The sequence below is a fragment of the Vigna unguiculata genome, chromosome 4 (assembly GCF_037176805.1).
Source record: "Vigna unguiculata cultivar grain cowpea cultivar isolate G323 ecotype 2 chromosome 4, ASM3717680v1, whole genome shotgun sequence".
Classification (NCBI taxonomy): domain Eukaryota; kingdom Viridiplantae; phylum Streptophyta; class Magnoliopsida; order Fabales; family Fabaceae; genus Vigna; species Vigna unguiculata.
The window spans coordinates 37,359,653-37,381,239 of record NC_140795.1 but is presented as its reverse complement, the minus strand read 5'-3'; the positions used below and the strand labels follow the sequence as shown (position 1 = coordinate 37,381,239).

General features: G+C 31.5%; 1 protein-coding gene across 1 annotated transcript; it reads right to left on the bottom strand.

Annotated features, from left to right (window-relative positions):
- Positions 1-2,385: 2,385 nt before the first annotated feature.
- Positions 2,386-5,939, bottom strand: LOC114180725 (uncharacterized). Its single transcript, XM_028067024.1, has 13 exons — positions 5,886-5,939; positions 5,517-5,585; positions 4,794-4,940; positions 4,438-4,705; positions 4,126-4,200; positions 3,958-4,048; positions 3,703-3,838; positions 3,434-3,615; positions 3,226-3,349; positions 2,977-3,147; positions 2,815-2,874; positions 2,643-2,702; positions 2,386-2,556 (listed from the first exon to the last, which is right to left on the bottom strand). The coding sequence occupies exons 1-13, from the start codon at positions 5,937-5,939 to the stop codon at positions 2,386-2,388; spliced, it is 1,608 nt and encodes a 535-aa protein (XP_027922825.1).
- Between the last annotated feature and the right edge of the window lie 15,648 nt (positions 5,940-21,587).

The window sequence follows — 21,587 nt, the reverse complement described above, 5'->3', positions numbered from 1 at the left end:
CCGAGTTCATATACAATAATAATGACAATGTAATTAAGATGTCGGTTTTTTTTATTATATATTATATATAAGTCTGCCGTTTAGATTTCAAGCAAATCTTCGAAAATCAGTCTCTAAAACTTCTGCAAGTTTCGGTTTGCAATGGCTTCGTCTTCTTCTGCAAGCCTTTGCAACTTCCATCCGTGTTGGCTATCGGTTCTTAATCCCATCAAGGTAAGTCATTTCCAGTATTTTTCGTAATTTTTTTTTTGAAAATCATTTTTGCGGTCAGTTTATATGGTTTTGAAGTTTACTCCTCCATTTTTTTTGTTAGATTGTAAATTAATGACCTTTTTCATTCATGTGTTATTGTTGGTCGTTTTTTTACAAATTCCCCAAAAAATTGTTAGTCGGAAACTTAATATTTTTCCAATGTGGTCTGAATTAGGTTGACAATTTGTCTTTGGAATATGGTTGTCAGGGGTAATGTTCGAAGACTTATAATACTGTAATTGATACTTGACAGGACTATGTTGCCTTTGAAAAGCCCTTCTTTGTTTATTGGGAGAAAGAAATTGGTTTGCAATGCTGCACATTTATAGATCCAGAAGGAAATGCATTCGAGATACAATTGAATGAACCATTACTGGCTGAAAGAAAATTCCCTGCAGGTTTTCTGTTAGCAAAAATGTATAACTTAAGGCTTCTATATTTTATAACTGCTCGTTATGCAGGAGGAAACTTGTTTCATTTTAGGGTTTTCGACTGGGATTGGACTGAAATTAATTACCCTATTCCTAATCAACAAACTCGGTTTCCTAAACCTCTGAAATCAGTAAAGTTCTTCACCTGTTTCTGCGTAGATTTTCCACTGGAACAGGTAAATATTTTTAAATTACTGATTTTTACTAATTTTAAGTTGACAAAATTTTGTACTTACATTAATTTCATCATAATTCATATTGCAATTGTCAATCAGGGATCTATCATTTTCGATGATGCCTTTTCCAATTTCTGGGGACCAATATTTGACTCCTCAAATCCAGATATGTACCAGAAAGTTGAGATGGTAGATCCCCTAGGCAAGAATTATGAAGTTTTCATTGAGGGATCTTACACGGGAAGGATATTTGCTAGACACGGATTAGAAAAAATGGTAACCAATTATGATCTACGTGAGGATCACGTTATGCGTCTGAATTTTATACGGGATCACAAATTCTTGTTTAGGATATTCTCCTTGACGGGAAATGAAGTCATTTATTCCTTGGATTTGATTAAAGATGAACCTACCATAAATGAGGAAGATGGTTTAGAAAGAGATTTTTACTACAAAACGACCAAGAATTTAACCGACTATGATGTTAATTCTTCTTCACTGGTATGATTTTTGAAGATTCTATACTTTCCTTTAAGTCGTTTATTAGATTTTTAATACATTGTAATGTAATTTTTCAGTACTTGGATTCCGAGTTTGCTTCAAAAGCGTTGGTAAAGAACAGGAAAAATCATGAACTTCGCAATAGGAATGGCGGTTCTTGGTCATGCACCGTAAGATAGGCCAAGAAAAGGACACACGAATGCTTTTTAAGTTGTGGATGGAAGAAATTTTGTGCTACAAATGGATTCCAAGCCGGAGATGTTATAACTTTTGGGGTCGATATAAATCGATCAAATATTATTAATGTTAGGAAGGATTAAGATTAAACTGTTATGTAACAGTATCTTAGTTTCAGATATATGTTTTGGAATACATTTGATGGATGCTTATGGAATTTAAAAGTAATGACAAACTTATAACTTATTTTGTAACCAATGAACCTTATTGTTTATAGTAGATTATATGTTTTGATTCCAGTTACATAATTGTTTATAGTACTTGACTTATTTCGTTCTAAATGAGTGTTATTGTTTGTAGTACATTAGTGTTATATTTTATAGTAGATTATATATTTTGATTCCAGTTACTTATTGTTTATAGTAGTTTACTTATTTGTTTCCAATAAGTGTTATTGTTTATAGTACATTAGTGTTATTGGTTATAGTACCTTCCAAGTATGATCATTAAACCAATTAAACTAACTCTTTGTGACGTAAATTATATCATGTAAAACATGATTACATCAAAAGCCTTTTTAGCCAAAGTTATCCTTAATTTGTTCCAAAAAGTTTCTGTTCAATTTGACTAAAAATAGAACCACAAAACTCAATTAATAATGTCACTTAAATGATAATAACGTTATGTGTAATAGGATAGGAAAGCAGATACAACAAAAATTCTTTTACCCTTCTACGATTGATTAATAATAAAGTACTTTATGAGTCGTAACGATAATGTTCTTATATTTATCAAAAGTGATGAAATTATTAATTCATCAAATTACAAAAAACCAAGACACAGTCCAATCAGTCGATCTCTTGCTTGATAGTCTTCATGGGCTTGGTAGCTGATAGTTCACCAGACTCTATGTCTTCAGACGATTGTACAGATACACCACTATTTGGAACGATTCTCTTTGATGGAGTACCCAAAGATGAATTATCAGGATCATTGTCAGCTGTTCCACTCAAACTCATCTGCATGAATTTTTAAATTACAAGTACATTATTATAAGTTCAAAAAAATTCAAAAGAAACAATTTAATAAATAAATACATAATTACCAAGTCATGATCACTGTCTGCTGCTAAATTACAAACTCCTTTTGAACGAAAATCAGCAATCTAACCAAATAACATTGACAAACAATAATATGGCATGAACTTTATGAACTTGGATCTTTACAAAACGAATCAATATATAGAAGAAAAAATAAACTACTATAAAAGGACTTACCATTCCAGTGGAAGTATCACCTACTAGATTAATTATGTTCTTATGACTGCACTCACCAAGCTATCAAATACAAAATAATTAAAATAATATCATATTGAATAAAGAGTATAATTTAAAGCCAAATATGAAGTATTGCAAAGAAACATTATTGGAAATACTTACATTTACGGGTTGTATAAGCTTCTTAATGTAATTGATGATTTCAGGTAAGTCAGACACTTTAATGACAGACGCAAATTTGTTCCTTGGTTGGGTTCGAAGTTTGAAAGCGAGAGTACAACCTAACATTACATCCAACTCATCGGGAAAGCACTTGGGATCATCTTCGCCCACCTAATTAAAAAATGAAAACAAAAACAATTTCATATCAATGACAAAGCAACTAATGACACTGATGATGATAATATTAACCTTGATCATTTTCATTTGCAATTCTTCAGCGGAAATATCAATAATGTTTCTACATTCTTGATCCCACACCACGAAGTTGGCATAATTAAACGCATCATCACAAACTTGCAACTGAAGTTTATACCTATAAACATTTCGAACATTATAACAAATAAAATACAAAAACATGAGCATATAAAGTTGACTGAATATAAAATAAAATACAAACTTGAACGACGGCATGTTGTTGTCTTGATCACAATAGGTGCATTTAAAAGGACCAGTTTCATTAGTTCTTTTGTTGCAATGATTACAAACCAAGTAGTACCACCCATCGTTATCAAGACTAAACTTAGTGGTTGTGGCCACAGTTACACATATCATTTCCTGCAGAGGGTCCAATATAGTCAACTATCGAAAAAATGACCATGAAATGTCAAACATCGAAAAAAACTACTATATAATCAAAACAATGCATAAGTTTGTTTATAAACATACCTTTTTAATCAATGGAATTTCAGATACGCTCTTCACCAAACATTTATAAACAAACCTTTCAGCATCACTGTATTGGGAGGACTGAGTCAATTGACTGCCAGATTGACTCATAATTGTTAAGTCATCAGCAGACATTCTGAAATATAAGTAATCATAAAACAATTATTTGCAATTGAATTATTACATTAGTTATACCTAATCATGTACATATATTACATAAATTTGAAACAAAGACACGATGATTACTCATTTAACCGTTGTTTGAATTGTGTAATTTCGGGAATAGCATCATCCATAAGTAATTTTGTCCCATTCCATGTATTGGACACAGACACTGGCCATTCCCCTATTGAAACCAAAATTATTCAGGAACAAAACAAATATCTTTTTAACATACCATAATACAAATAACGGCATAAGTACCTGTAGCTGCTTTAACTTTGGCTTGAGTAAGAATGATAACCAACTTGTCAGAATTTGGATTGTCATTATACCTTTCTAAAAATTTTTTGCAATATTCATCCCATAACGTACAAGATACCACACCACCACTGTATATGAAGAATTGGGTTAAACGAACGGGTATTAAAAGAAATAAGATGTCCTCGCAAAATAATCATCATAACGTCATTACCTCAGATCCATCAAACTAAAGATTACAAATTATAAGCAAGCAAAATTACAACATCAGACTTGCCTAAATAAAGCAAATAAGATCATTCTCATAGTACATACCAATCAACAAATCTGGAGAGAAATTACCAGCCACTACCTCTTTTATGCTCCGAAACTGGTAAACACTATTGGGTATATTTGCAATCGGTTGGGGACGAACAGAGGTGGCTCCGATAAACAACAATTTAAAAGGATGGTCACACACTCTATACTGACCATCATTTTTCACAATTTTGAAATTGTGCATGATATATGTATCGCCTTCCTTCAACTTACCATCCCACATATCAAATTCGTCATTCTTAACTATGCAATGTATCTTGTCCCCCTAACAAACGATATGCAAAACCAACAACCAATAAATACAACGTTCTCAAACACAATCAAAGAAAAAAGAAAGAATACATTATTATTACCATTTGGTCAATCAAAATCATTTCAAGGTGCACATTGGATTCGCGGTTATGAATATACCACAAATCAAGCACTCTGACACCAAGTTTCAGGGTCTCCCTCCTGCCATCAATATCTTTAATCATATCCAACTTCTTTGCCATTACGACCTACGAAAAAAAAACATATCATCAATAGAAATACATTGAACTATGAAGCAATAAAAACCTATACTTCAATAATAAAGTAAAGCATAATCATAAAAACGATAACTTTAACGGAAAACAGAGCATAATGGTGAACAAAAAAAAAACTATCATAACTATAGTGCAACTATAACAAAAGAGACCACCGTTACGGCCAACGAAAATAAAAAATTTTTAGCATCAAGTAACCATAATATAAATACTATACGTAAACTTTAACAAACATGAACAAAGAACACAGATTTAGAAACAACACAAAAAATGACGACAACTAAAGTTCAACTTCAAATAAACTAAACGAAAACCTAAGGCAAAGAACAATAAAACAACAAAAATTCATCAAGAACAGAAAACACAAAGGTATAGATGATTATGAAAAAGTTGAATCCTACACTTTGACGAAGATAAACACAAACCAAGCACCAACTTCGGAGAGAAATGATAAACTGTGACGAAGATAGAAGAGAGAAATGATAAACAGTGAGAGACAATGAAAGGAAATTTAAAAATGAATAAACGAAAGAGTATAATGGAAGCTACCGAAGAATTCTGACTTGAAATGAAATCTTTCAACTCAGCTGCAGTAACAGGAGGGAAAGCTTTGGACTTCTAAGCAGAACCCGAGAAATCAAAGAATGACAAAAAAACCAACGTATTGGACAGGTGTCGAGAAATTAATGATGGGTATAATGGTATTATCCCTACCAGTTTGGGTTCTTATATTTATAGTAGATTCTTTACATTTGTTGGAGAAATATATAGTATTGGTGGTTCATTGTAACTTATTCCATCCCATATCTGAGAAAACATTCTAAACTAAAATGTGTAGTCCCCCATATAATTGAGATACATGGCATGATCATCGTGTATATGATAATAAGATATGATTTCTAGAATTCCATGTCTAACAAAGATCCTTCCAGTATATGATCCCTCAATATCCACTTCATGATGCTCCCCCATTGGGTCATACATTTCTATTTTCATATATGTGTCTACGTTCTTAGAGTTAAATGTATCTTCCCAAAAGTGTGAAAAGACATTGTGAAATATTATAGATTCTTGTCTTAAAGAAGGGACAAAAGATGTCATAACATTTATTAATACCAATATTGAAAAATACCAATAACTCAAATTTACCTTTTGTACTGGCAAATCTACACAGAAATAGGTGAAAAACTTAATGGATTTGTGAGGTTTAAGAAACTTAGTGGGTTTCTTTGGAATAGGGTATTCTATCTCAATCCAGTAAATATAAACAATTCTTAACTAAAAAATGTTTTCTCCTAAATAGCGTATGGTTAGAAATGTGTTGTATCGGAACTTATATAAGCTTACTAATTCAAATGTTCAAGGAAACTTTGTTTGACCTAGTAATGATTCATCCATATCTATTGCCACCACATTGCCTTTAGGATCCATAAAGATGAAGTGCTTAAGACGAATTTGTCTTTCCTAAACAAAGAAGGCTTGCTCAAAACATATGTATTTCTGCCAACACATCAAATTTATCAAAGGTACAATAAGAAATAAAACTTCATAACATGTTCACAAAAGCAATATATCTGTTTTATAAACTATATCAATTTTGTATTGGGTATAACATATTCACAATACCAAATAATTTTCACATTCAAGTTTTGGTAGACAACTTTATACTTTATATAACATAATACAAGTAAGACGTTAGAAATATTCTATGTCACGATCATAACAAGATGGAATAGATTAATGAATTATGATAAAATAGTAAGAAAAGTTTCTTGCAATTAACTTATAAAACAATTGCTTACTTGAAGATCCAATCATTCACCAAAAAATAAAATACCAAAACACCACTTCCAACCTTTATCTAACCACATAAAACGAATTTCAGACTTCAAATTTACTATCCGGATAATGAAACATATGAATTAAGACTATACAAAAGACATAATAAGAAAACTTTACCTTTTCAGGGTTAAGAATGGAAAACCAAAACGGATGGAAGTTCCTGAAATAGTTACTAGGAGAAAAAGCTATTTGAATCATACACTAGAATAGGGATTTGTTTTGGATGGTAAACTAATAAAGACCTTGGTAAACTAAACGGAACACACACACACACACACATATATATATATATATATATATATATATATAATTATTAAAAACTAACGTTTTAAATAACCATTTTTAGATAACTTCAATCTATGTGGAATTTCAAAGGCAAAATACAACTTATTTTAAATATAAATATAAAATTCGACCTTTAAAATTGACGGTAATTAAATGGATTGTAAGAAATGACTTAATTTCTTATACCTAAATCTTAGTCGTACTTTTCTACTATAAATCATAGCTTACTCATTACATTCACGAGCTTTCATTAATTTGATAAGACAATATACCAAATATTTGCAGCACAAAAATAGTAAAACAATTTCATTTTTGCGCCATTGCTATGTTTATAGAAAATGAAGTTACTTTATCCATATATAAGTAGAAAAAATTCAAATCTTTCAATGAAGGGGAAATTCATGGCATTGAAAAGAAATCTGGAATATCTACCACGAATAGGAAGCTTATTTACATGATGATTGCAGGTTATTTTTTTGTACATATTAATGTAATAGTTAATCGAAAAATAATATATTTGCATTGATTATTTACTTTATTGACTTATGTTAACTAATCCATCATGTATTTCATTGTTTTGTTATAGTTACATTTACTAGATATTAATTATCAAAGATATAGAAGATGAAACATGTCCTCCTACGTTTCTTCTGCAAATGCAAGATCAAAAAGAAAAATGTTACTCAAACAACAATCAAGCAATCAAGCTAAAAGAAGAATGTTTACCTCACTTTTTGATGTCATAAGTCATTTTTTGAATGAAGACAATAGAAGAAATATTGCTTTACCACTACATGGTGGAGATAATAATATAAATGTAGATAATAGAATTTCCAATCAACAAAATCTATTGGAGAAGTTTGATATGGCAGCTTCAATCCAAAGAAAAGAAAATCAGTTGTATTGTAATGTGTAAAGCAATTATCGCCAATTTTCAATATATTCTACTCCTTTTGAGATTGAACAAATAGCTCAAGCAAATATTATTGTAGTATCTGAATCTGTTATTCAAGGTATTGATTAAATAATTTTGAATATTGAATAATATGAATGGATGTAATATGTTTGGAATGATCACCCTAACATGAATAATAAAGAATTTGATAAAGATGTAGACGAACACACTTTCATATGTGCAGGGACTCCAAATTCATCCAGCTAAAAAGAAAGATATGAGATTTACTCCTTTTTTAACAACCTTTTAGATATTGTATTATTAAATCAAGCTTATTAATAGAACATTTGACCTTTCACTTTGTATGCAGATATTAGTGATTCAGTTTTCATATGTAGAAATTGTAAATAACAAATGTGGTACGAAGAAAGGATCAAGAAACATGCACATTCTACTAATCCCAAATATCAATTGTGTTGTGGAAATGGCAAAGTACAATTACCTTTTTTGAAAGATCCGCCTATTGTTTTGCAGAAGCTATTATTTGAATCAAATTCAAATGAATCTAGAAATTATCAACAAAATATTAGAACATATAATATGATGTTTGCATTTACATTACTTGGGGCCAAAGTTGATAACAACTATAACAATGATCATGGTCCACCTAACTTGCGGATACAAGGCCAAGCTTGTCATAGGATTGAAAGTCTTCTACCACCTGCAAGACAATTACCAAAATTTGCCCAACTGTACATCTACGATACTGAGAACGAAATTCATAATAGAATCCAATCACTACGGTAAAATTATTGAATAATTTGTCTTATATACAACTAGGGATGCCAAAAATACCCGCACCCGTGGATATTCGCAGATAAAATCTGCGGCGGGTAGTTAGTACCCACGGGTATTTATTATTCGCAGGTAACGGGTATTTTAATACCCGCTTATAAACGAGTTGGATGCGGGTATCGTACTATTTTTACCCACGGGTAACCATTACCCACAAAAAATTAAAATTAAAATTTAATTTATATTTTATTAAGTTAAATTTAATTAAAATTAAAATTAAAATTAAAATTATATTTTATTAGGTTAAATTTAATTTAATTTATTTTTTATAATTTTATTTAAAAAAATTATAAAATATTTTTTAAATATTCGTGAGTATATGGGTATCCACGGGTTCCCGTAGATTTTTTAAAACCCGCAGATATTTTTTAAGTGAATACCCAACGGGTAAACGGGCGGGTAACGAGTGGATTTTTTTTGCGGGCCGGGTTGTGAGTAGGCACTATCCGTGCCTGACCCGACCCGTTGTCATCCCTATATACAACAACTTGAAATCATATTACATTGCTAATTGATCTGTGTACATTTTAGGAATCAAAACAAGATAGATGTGGAAATTGTGAAACAACTAACACACATGTTAGATGAGCACAATGTTCATGCAAAATCATTTAAAATGACAAGAGATCATTACAGAGAACAAAAATTTGATAATTTTAAATTGCAACGTTTTGCTGATAGGTCTAAAGATGGAAGGATATATAATATTCCTAATGTTTCAGAAGTAGCAACCTTGATAGTTGGTGTGTTATACTGTTTCTCTAATGGATATTATAATGGAAAACAAAAGTGGAAATTTGCAAATAATTAATGAGTTACACACCATTTACTTAAGATTTCAGTATCCTTTATTGTTCCCATACGGAGAAGATGAATATAGACACGATGTTAGCCATTGTGATATGACTATTTCAAACAACAGAAAGAGAAATCGCCTGACAATTAGAGAAAAGTTCTGTTTTAGAATTCAAACAAGACAAAATGAAGCACAAACACTACTAAGATCTATTTCAACAATTTGTGGTAGACGGTTATACTATGATAGAATGTGAAAGATTATCATTTGTTAGGAACAATCAATCAAAGCTAAGAGTGGATAAGTACAACAATCTTCGTCAACCAAATTCCACTACAAAGTAAGAAGGATCAAACAAGGAGAAAAGAGTTGTGTTACCTCCGACTTTTGTTGGAAGCATTTGATTTATGAATCAAATATATTTTGATAGAATGACTATTTGTAGTAATGTTGGATTTCCAAATCTATTTGTAACTTTTACATGCAATCTCAAATGGCTTGAAATAAGAAGGGTACTATCTAATATGAATTTGACAACATCTGATAGGCCAAACATAATCTCAAGGGTCTTTATAATTAAATTTGATCAATTGCTTTCAAACCTAACAAAGAATCCTTTGATTGGCAAGGTTATTGCATGTAAGTATATATCCACTTCTATTGTTACAAGTTAATTATTCTGTATATGTATAACTTAATTGTTTTTTACTTTCAAATATGTATACAATTGAATTGCAAAAATGTGGTCTACCAAATGCACATCTACTACTATTTCTGCACCCCAATAACAAATATCCAACCGTAGATGACATTGATAGGGTAATATCAACTGAAATACCATGCCCGAAATAAAATCCAGAATTACACAAATGCGTGAAAGAACATATGATTCATGGTCCATGTGGAATAGTAAACAAATCACTACCATGCATGAAAAATTGTAAATGCTCATGGTTTTATCCTAAACAATTTCAAGCCAAAACTACTATTTCTGACGATGGTTTTCCTCACTACCGTAGGAGGGATAATTCCATAACTGTTATAAAGAATGACATTTCTTTCGACAACCATTTCGTTGTTCCATCCAACCCCAAGTTGTTACTTAAATATCAAGCTCATATAAATGTTGAATGCTGTAATAGAAGTACTTCGATCAAGTACTTATTTAAATACATCAATAAGGGTTATGACGGGATTACATCAACCATAGTCAATAATACTAATGAATCTTTTGCATTACATGACCATGTAGATGAGATCAAACAATATCTTGATTGCAAATATATATCTATGAGTGAAGCATGTTGGAAAATATTTTCATTTTCCATTCATGGAAGAAATCCAGCTGTAGAAAGACTATTTTTCCATCTTCCTGGAGAGTAGTCACTCTACTTCAACGATAATGATAATATTGAGGATATAATAGGGAAAAAAAATGTTGTTGAATCCATGTTCACAAGTTGGATGAAATGCAAAAAAAAAAAACATGAAGAGGCCAGAAGGTTAACTTATACACATATTGTTTCCAAGTTTGTATATGTCAAAAAAGATAGATAATGGAAACCAAGGAAAATGGGAATCACAATTGGAAGACTAATTTGAGTTCCACCAAGCACAAGATAACTTTTCTATCTAAGGAGAATGCTAACAGTAGTGAAAGGCCCATTATGTTACAAAGATATTAGGACGTTCAAAAATATAGTCTACCCAACTTTTAAAGATGGTTATGAAGCGTCTGGATTCTTAGCAGATGATAATGAATACATAAAAGCAATTAAAGAAGCAAAAGATTGGGTATTTGGACATTTTCTAAGGAAAATATTGTTAAAAATGTTATTTTCTGATAGTCTCAATAGTCCACATCAAGTATGGGAACAAACTTGTGATTGGTTGTCTAATGGAATACTATACAGAGAAAGAAAAACAACCGGCAATCTAGGTACAAAATTATTTTTATAGTACATCATTTATTATTACGAAATTGTGTGTTAATAAATTGAAATCTTGAAAAATTAAACTATATGGGAAATCGAGTAGCTACTACAAAATAATAGAAGAAGCTTGAAACATTTTCCATCTATGTCTTATCCTGATGGATTTGTTACAGTGCATTGTGGCAATAGATTGATATACTTTGAAATTGATTATAACGTTAGGGAAAAATATAATATATTTCAAAGGAATTTTAATTGCATGACAGGTAAATCGTTCTTATCGAGACGATTCTAATCATAGTATTACTAACTAACTACTATAAGTGTATAGATGAACAACAGAAGACATTTGAAAAGATCAATAATGCAGTGATGAACAACATAGGAGAAATGTTCTTTTTGTATAACTTTGGAGGAACATGCAAAACATTCATGTGGAAAACATTATCTTCAGCATTACGACCGCACAGGAAAATTGTACTAACAGTTGCATCAAGCGGTATAACATCTCTTTTATTACCCGAAGGAAGAATGAAACATTCTAAATTTAGAATTTTCATTCCCACACTAGAAAATTAAATTTACAACATTGAAGCTTTCATTCCGATGCAGCACAACTATTAAAACAAACTCATCTTATAATATGGGATGAAGCCCCAATGAAATACAAATATTGTTTTGAAGCTTTGGACATAACGCTTAATGACATAATGAAAGACCAGAAAATGTGTAATACAATTTTTGGAGGAAAATTTCTAGTCTTTGGAGGTGACTTTAGATAGATTCTACCAGTCATTCCTAGAAGAACTTGATCAGACATTGTCCATGCAACCATTAATGCATCATACCTATGACAACATTGTCAGGTTTTAACATTAACGAAGAATATGCAACTACTACAATCAAGATTACAAACATCTACAACATCAGAAATTCAAGAGTTCTCAAATTGGATAGTTAAAGTTGGAGATGGAAAGTTATGCGAACCAAATGATGGAGTTGTTGATATTGAAATTCCACCACAATTCTTGATTTCAGATTTCAATGATCCTATTGAACCAATAATGTCATCCAAATGTCCTCAACTACTTCAAAACTACACAGACAAAAATTCTTTGAAGACAAAAACAATAATAGCCAACAACATTGAGACAGTGGATGAAATCAATGAATATGTATTATCCTTGATTCCTGGTAATTACATTCATATTTTACGTACCTTCATCAACATACATATTTTATACATGTCATACCAATCCTAACTATCATTAATATTATTATGCAAGGGAAGTCATAATATCTTAGTGCAGACTCAATAGATGAATCTGAAAAATCAACAAGTAATGATATAAATTTCATAACTCCAAAACTTTTTAATTCATTGACTACCTCAAGTGTGCCTAGTCATAATATAAAACTGAAGATTGGAACACCTATAATGCTTTTGCGAAACTTGGATCAAGTAAAAGGTTTGTGCAATGGAACAAGATTCGCAAATCATGTCATTACTGCAAGGGTTATTACTGGAAACAAAAATGGAAATGAGGTATACATACCACGAATGTCTATGTCACCATCCTAGTCTCCATGGCCATTCAAGCTAATAAAAAGATAATTTCCAGTTATGTTATTCTATGCCATGACTGTAAACAAATCTCAAGGCCAATTCTTAGGTTTTGTGGGATTATATTTTCCAAATCCAATTTTTAGCTATGGATAATTGTACGTTGTTGTTTCTAGAGTTTAGAGTAAATCAAGATTAAAGATCTTAATCAATGATAATGAAAAAGACCTCTAACTTCTACAACAAATGTTGTATTCAAAGAAGTGTTCCAAAATGTATAAGAGATTTAAAGTCTCTTAACTTCAAAATTTCAGTATTCTATGATTATTTATTATAGGCTTAATTTGTCTTTTGGTCCCTTAATTTTTTTGCTTGGTTCATTTTGGTCCCCTAATCTTTTGGGGGTTCAATTTAGTCCTCTAGTTTGTTTAGGGGGTTTAATTTAGTTCTCGACGTTAACAACGTTAAATAATTTAACGATAGAGTGTTCTGATGTGATATTGTGGCAATTGATAATTATGTGGCAGTGTAGGGACATTAGGTGAAGTGGACAGTAGTTAAAAATTGAAACTATATTGGAGAGGGTAAAATTAGGGTTCGTAAGTTGAAGAAATTGGGGACATAGGGTCCTCGTTTTGTTCGTAGTGGCACCAAATCAAAGAAGAAGCGATCGAAGGATAACGATTCGAAGAAGAAGGATTCGTTGTCTCCTTGGTTGTGGCATAGGGTCCTCGTTTTGTTCGTAGTGGCACCAAATTGAAGCTAAGGTTTTGGGTTTTGAAGGGTTTTGTCACCTTTTACTTTTATACTGTTGAAATTGTGGGCGTTGCTATTGTTTTTTATGTGTGATGTTATCTTTGTTTGTTTTTAATAGTGAGTGGGTTGTGGTCCCGTTGGTTTGTGGTCAGTGGGTTGTGGTCCCCTTTTAAAGGAGACTGTGTTTATATGATGCAAAGATGGACTGATAATAGATCAAAGGCTAAATCATTCAAAAACTCAATCTGCCCAAGAATGAAGACCAGATTGAAAAATGAGACAGCCAATTCCATAAATTGGATTCCCAGGTACTTCAACAATATTGTCAACTAAATCTGATTTACAAAATTATCTGGGTTGTCATTTATACTTATATTAAATTATCATTTAATGTTATAGTTGGTCAGCAAATCAGATATCTGAGGTTATACATAAATCATTTACTAGGGAGAAATTTTTGGTGAACATAGACAACAAATACTACACCTACAGGAAGTGGAGTATCATAGGGATACCTTGCTATCATGTAGTGGTTGCAATGAAGTTTCTGAACTTGAGTGAAGAAGATTTTATCCCTCATTGGTTTAGAATCTCAACCTATAAAGAGATCTATAATTCCATCATATACCTTTGCAATGGTCAACATCTATGGATAGAAACAAAATTTGCAGAGGTACTACCCCCTTCTAAACGAATTCTACTTGGAAGACCCAAAAAGAAAAGAAGACTTGAAGCTTGGGAGAAGAACAAGAATGAGAAGCAGATTACAAAACATGGCTTGGCTAAAAATTGTGGCATATGTAAAGAAGTAGACCACAATCGAAAAAGTTGTCCTTAACAACCTCAGTCTATACCACAAGCACAAACAACTCAACCAACTAATCTGGGATCAGACCAGCCACCACCACAAACAAGCCAAGGACTAGAATCATCATAGCAGCCACAACCAACACAAACTCAGCCACCTGAACCATCACAACAGCCAACACCAACACAAATTTAGGCACCTCAACCCTCACAGCAGCCACCTGAATCATCACATCCACCACCACGACAAACTCAGGCATCTCACATATCATAGCATTCAACACTAGCATAATCAAATCAACCACCTACACAACAAATATCACACCAAGCAGCAACACCAACAATTGAAGGAAGTCAACCATGAAACCCTTCAATTCCTCGTCCAACCACAACTCTACCCAATAGAAGGCAAAAACTCCAACATAGGAGAGGACATGTGTGGAAGCCATGAAGCTTATTTGTGTATTTTTTATGCTGCACCTTAGAATATTGGGGCTATGATGTATTTTGCAGCTTTTATATTTCTAATTCCAGATTGCTTTGTCTACTTTTATATTTCAAGTTTTACATTTTGAGTTCAAACATCCGGAAAAATATTATATGCAATTGGATGTATTTTGTGATGTAAACATCAAGTACAATAGTTCAATTATACAATATTGTGTTATGGCTCAAAATTTCTGTTTATGAATGTTTATAACGGATGTATTGGACAACACACAAAGATTTCTTTAATGCCAACTTTTCATTCATTTACTAACGTTAAAAGATACACCAATTCAACCTTGCAATTACATATTTCAAGTCACAAAAATACAATATTCAACCCCACCAAATACAAATTAAATCACATACTTCTCATCAATCGTGACACCACAATGATATTAACTAGAACCAACAAACACACTATCGCTATTAAAATGTTAACAGACTTTTTGGATCCCTTAAGTTCTTTCTCCAAGATATATATCTTACCTCTTTGCCTCATAATAGTGTAATCCCTATCGTCACCACAATCTTCAGATGACCATTTGAAGTAATTACAACCAATGAAGGCTTCACTTCCGATCTGTTATTCAAAACAATCATAATAATAAACAACCTTCATGTAAGCTGGAACGAATCACAAAAAAATGGGTGATGGATCTAAACTTGTAATTAAGGCACCCTCAAAATTGCCTGCCACCATTTTTAGCAGTTTGAGCTGTTCTTAACACAACAATTTGTCCACAGTTGCAAGTTGGTGCTCCACCGTGATAGGAAAAGCCACCACCGTGAGAGGAAAACCCACCATCATGACGGGATAAGCTAGGATTTTGCGTACCCCATGAATTATAGGAGCAAGAAGAAGAAGAGTGCCCCTTCGACATCATTCACAATCAACAAACACCAAATATGGAAGAACTCCATTACAAACAAGAACAATTATGAAATTAGGACAAATGACCAATTTTCACTTCATAAACATACTTCATTGCCACCTCATCATAGTAGATTCATGCCTAGTTATTAAAAAACCTGTCACGTTTCTGTTTCTGTTCCAAAGTGACACAAATGCACTATTCTGACGTCATTTAACCAAAACTAACGGGAGGGACCAAATTAAACTGTTTTAACAAACTGGAGGACTAAATTGAACCAAAAAAAAAATTAGGGGACCAAAATGAACCAAACATAATAATTAGAGGACCAAAAGATGAATTAAGCCTTTATTATATACAATTTGCTATATTTATTCTGACTACATACAATCAATAAATAGTAACCTTATATGTGTGCTTCACCTATGAACATCATCTTCGCAGAACAATGTTAAATAACAATTCCAACTAAAAATCATATCCAATGACCTATACATTTTTATAAATTTTGAAAAAAGTATCTCAAATAATAAATATAAAGATTTCATTTCATTCAATTTAATAAAGAATCCCACGGAATTAAAATTAATTACACAATATAAAAACTAAAATAACACTTACTTTTAAAATTTCGAACAAAATCAAGATAAAAAAACTACGGTTTCTTCAGAGCTTACCTACAAAGCTGCGATATTCTCCCTTGCCCACCTTCCGTACTACGCCATTCTAATTTCACATACTGTGTATTATATTCTTACCAAAAAAACAACTTATCATTTAAAAAAAAACCAACCAACACCCTAACAAACATAATAATAGTAAATAAATTATTTCTGGACCCCACTAACAAATTATGTTTTTCTATGTACACCTCCATAATTCAATTCTAACTTTGTCTGACTGAATCCAGTCACCAATATCTTTGACACCTACATATATTCAATTTTCATTTTTATAAATAAAATAATTTTAATATAATGCAATTTTCCCAGACCCCAATCAACACAAGATACCTAACCAACACAACAGCTTCATCGACCCAATTATTTTCCTATGTTAACTAATGACACTACTAAAATAATCTTTTTATATACATCATGTATTGTTCTTACCAAATAATAACGCCATCAATATGTTTTAATTCAAAAAAAGTAATTAAAAAATAGTCAACGTATGTCATTAATACATAAACCATTATACCAGTGAAATAATTACAGTTGAATTCAATTATAAATATCAAACAAAATAACTAATACATGAAACGTACGTATTCATAGTAATCAAATTCAATTATTTAATGTATTCATTTGATTTAAATAACGATAGTTTTCCTAATATTTTATATAATAACTTACATTTTTTAACATTCTTATAATGTGTTATTCTATGATTCTCAACATTCATTACTATAAAACATTGTTCAAAGCAAGATCAAAAAAAAATAAATAAATTATATCGACATTTTATAATAAATTAACATACATTTCACATATAGTACTTATCAAACCATAAAAGCCATAATAATATCCTTAATATATGGTCTTCTCCTCAAATACTATAGACGTTTTCATAATTGAAAGGGGAAAATAAACAAACATTCCCACAACAAAACAACACAATGTTCAGACTACAGACAATTACAAACATTCTAAACTTTGTTAACATGGATAATCTTTCCATACTCTTTATCAACCTTTAACTTTATGGAATCCCCAACAACTAATAAATTATCCTTCATGAATCTTTTCAATCCAAAGCTGAGATAACATTCAGTTGAAGTTCTTGCAGACCATCTGATTAAACATGGTTAGTACATTGCATTCCCAACACATAGTAGGTAATTCTTCCTTGACTTTGAATATGCAATACCAACAAAGCATGATTTCAGATACTAAAATTGAAAAAAAAAAATAGTTAATCAACCAAACATTACAAAAAATACAATTAAAAGACGAAGATAATTACCAGCGGAACCTTCAACATCATAAAAACTTAATTGTTTAATCAATGAAACATCACCATCATTCTCAATGGTGTTTGTAGGATAATTCACAACACCACAAGAAGATCATGTACCACCAACATAATCTAACTCCATACCTTCTAAATAAAATATCTTATACAAGAACACATTCTCGGAAACATAGTTCAAATGTAAGTAAACTTCATTTCTCAAATTATAGTAGTTAATCATCTCTTCAACAATACCACTTAAATGAAGTCTACCACTAGACTTTACAAAATATGGAAACTTAAACCTTTTCATAGTAGGATCAATCAATTTCATCTCCCTACCATTTAGAACCTTCTTCTCCCAGAATATGTAAAAAAACACATCCAGTTTGATACATAATTGTTTTGAGAAAAACACTCAGCATTACATTGATAGCAAACAAATACACGCAATAGGAAAAAGTCAATAAAAATCAATTTCAAAAACTAATCCTTGTTGGACATAACTTCACCCTCAATTAAGACAAAAATCGAGACCATACCAAATCTTCCCCAACAATAACAACACTTGCTAAGCCGAGATATCATATTTCATCCCAGCCCATATTAAAAATCCTTAATTGAAAATATCGATCTCCACAAAACAAAGTACACATATAATGTATGTCATCCAGATCATAGAACTCTTCAAAATCAGACAATATACGAAACAATTTGTTACTAATCAACCCTTCCTCAAACTCCATATAAAAAACATTCCTAATTGGATCCATAAAGTAGTTCGTCCCAAATGACAATTTCGATCCCCATTCAACCATAAAACCTTCTTCAAAAGCCATATATTCCTAAACATATTTACACACAAAGATCACTAGAAATAAATTACATGCAATCAAAGATATAAAATTTCTTATCCAAAACACAAATATTTGTGAGGTATAAAAATACTATAACAATAAGTGGAATCAAAATCAAGCAAAGAACCGCATCACAAAACAAACAAATGAATGACATAAACAACACCATTAAGTAAAATGAAGAAGGATTTTAGGTTACATCATCGAGATGTAGTAAGGAAATTGAATTCTAAAATAGATTCTTGAAACTATATCTACCACTCGAATAAGAAGACATCTTCCTTTCCAGAAAAGGATTAACTTTTGTTTATTATACCCAAAAAACAGAACCAAGGAATGAAGGTAGAAAGACACACAACTTAGTACTCTATTCAAAACCCCTCTTGGAAAATGCATTTACACATTATGTATAACCTCACAAATAAACTTCTACACAACCCAAAAACTTTATTCTAATATCCAAAAAGACGTTCTGCATAAGTTGGTACAAAGATATTTTATATTTCATTTCCAAAATAATAATTAAATAATAAGGCTACCTAACAATCAAATATTAACTGATTAAATAATTATATATAGATATCATGTCTAAGTAAAAAAAAAGAGAGCAGAGACTCGCATACACGAGTCAAAACCTAGTTCTAGAATAAAAGAAAATAAAGAGAAAGAAGGCATGAAATCAATATATGAGAATTCAAAGAGAGATAGAAAAAAATATATAAATTAAAATTGATTATAAGAGAATAAAGATGACTAATATTTTTTGTCTAAACGAAATTATAATTTATTGATTTTTTTTAATTCATTAAATATGATTTTTTAGTAAAAATTAACAAGGATAATAATTTAATTAAATTTTATTCTCAAATATAAATTTATAATTAATTTAATATAAGTATATTAGTACTACAAAAATTAAAACATTTTTTTAAACATAATTTTATATTTAATTGAATAAAATTGTATCAGTACTTAACAAAATTTTTAATTTCATATGTAGACCAATATTTTTTATTCTTAACAGGATGAAACTGTATTTCATATGCTTTGTTGATGTTGTAGAGGATATAAACTGGATGGATGTATGAGGTTAGGTCTATATGAGCTTGAAAATGAGCACAACCACACTACCAATCATTTAATTTAACTGTAAAAGACATTGGTAGGCGGTGATCATGTGGAGAAAACATCTCTTGAACTTGAAATTCATTATTTTCTCTTGAGTATCGACACACTTGACACATTCCTGCTTGTTGATTTTTTCTAATAATAGCATTAATTTCCTCGAGATACTGGTGGCCTTCTCATAACATGGAATCTGCCTTAACCCCTCTCTCAAGAAACCATGTTGCAGTCCTTTCAAATGTTGCTTTAATTAGAGCATAAATTGGCAATGAACAAGCTCTTTTTAAAATAGAATTCATACATTCTACTAGGTTTGTTGTCATGTGTCCGAATCTACTCCCCCCATCGTAGGCTTGAGTCCACTTTTGTAGTGGTATCCTATCGATCTAAGATGCCACTTCGGGTGAATGGGATTTCAGTGCTGCCAATTTTGCATCCAATATGGGTTGTTTGACCTCGTAAGCTGTCAAAATGCAATTATATTAGTTAGTTTAATTTATGAATACCATTTCTTATGAAGAGATGATACGGTGAATGAAAAAATATTTTTAATACCCATATTTGTTAACCGGCTTTTCAACTCGTGATTCTTGAACTTTTTAGATTGTAGTCCATCTACTTCCCATTCTACTTCTTCAGATTGTAGTACTGCCAATATGCCTTTCCGCCTGTCCATTATCAAACAAAGGTTTGATTGTGGTGTCATGTACTCCCTTAAGAGTTGAAAAAACTATATTAAGGCCTCCTTTGTTTCTCCTTCCACTATCGCAAAGGCCAAGGGGAATATATTACGTGACCCATCTTGAGCAAGCGTTGTTAACAATGTCCCTTAATATCTTCTTGTGAGAAATGTCCCATCTACTTGGACAATAGGCTTGCAATAATTAAACCCTTGGATGCATGGTCCAAAAGACCAAAATACATGTTCCATAATATAGCAAGAAGGGTCAGGTTGACCATTGACAACTATGGGAGGTCCCGTGCATTGAATTATTGTGTCGAAGTTACTTTCTTGTACAACTTGATACCACCGAGGAAGTTCATTGTAAGAGTCTTCCCAATCTCCAAACTCCTTAGCAGGCGCCTTTTGGTTACCATTCCAAGCTTTGTTGTATGAAATTGAATATCCGAAACGATTTTTTATTTCAGCAATCAAACTTTTGATAGGTATGGAAGGGTTTTCCTTTACATAGTTCAACACAATAGAACTGATTTGGTTGGAATCAAGATTGACATGATCTACAGGTTGCATGGTTGACAAACACGTGTGTGAACCATCAATCTTCCTTATTTCCCACTTGAAATTGTGCTTGCTATAAGAAGCCCATAAACGCCATGGACAACCTTTTTTGTATTCGAGACATCGACATATATATTTATCAGATTTGCTCTCAAGAACCACAAATCTATAACCATTATCAATATGGTACTGCTTTATATATGACATTGTCGACTTCTTTGTGTCGAAACATATGTTGATAACTAGTTGTTGTTCACTTGCTGAAATTGAAGTTTAAAAGGAAGTGTGACTTAAGGAACCACTTTGACTTGATGACCCCCAAGCCATTGTATGGACTGTGTATTGGTTGG

Coding starts and splice junctions, on each gene's coding strand:
- LOC114180725 (XM_028067024.1), bottom strand. CDS start 5,939: ATGGGGGAGCATCATGAAGTGGATATTGAGGGATCATATACTGGAAGG. Junction 4,941..5,516: donor TTTCAAGTCAGAATTCTTCG/GTAGCTTCCATT, acceptor TTTTTTTCGTAG/GTCGTAATGGCAAAGAAGTT. Junction 2,875..2,976: donor AGCTTATACAACCCGTAAAT/GTAAGTATTTCC, acceptor TGTATTTGATAG/CTTGGTGAGTGCAGTCATAA.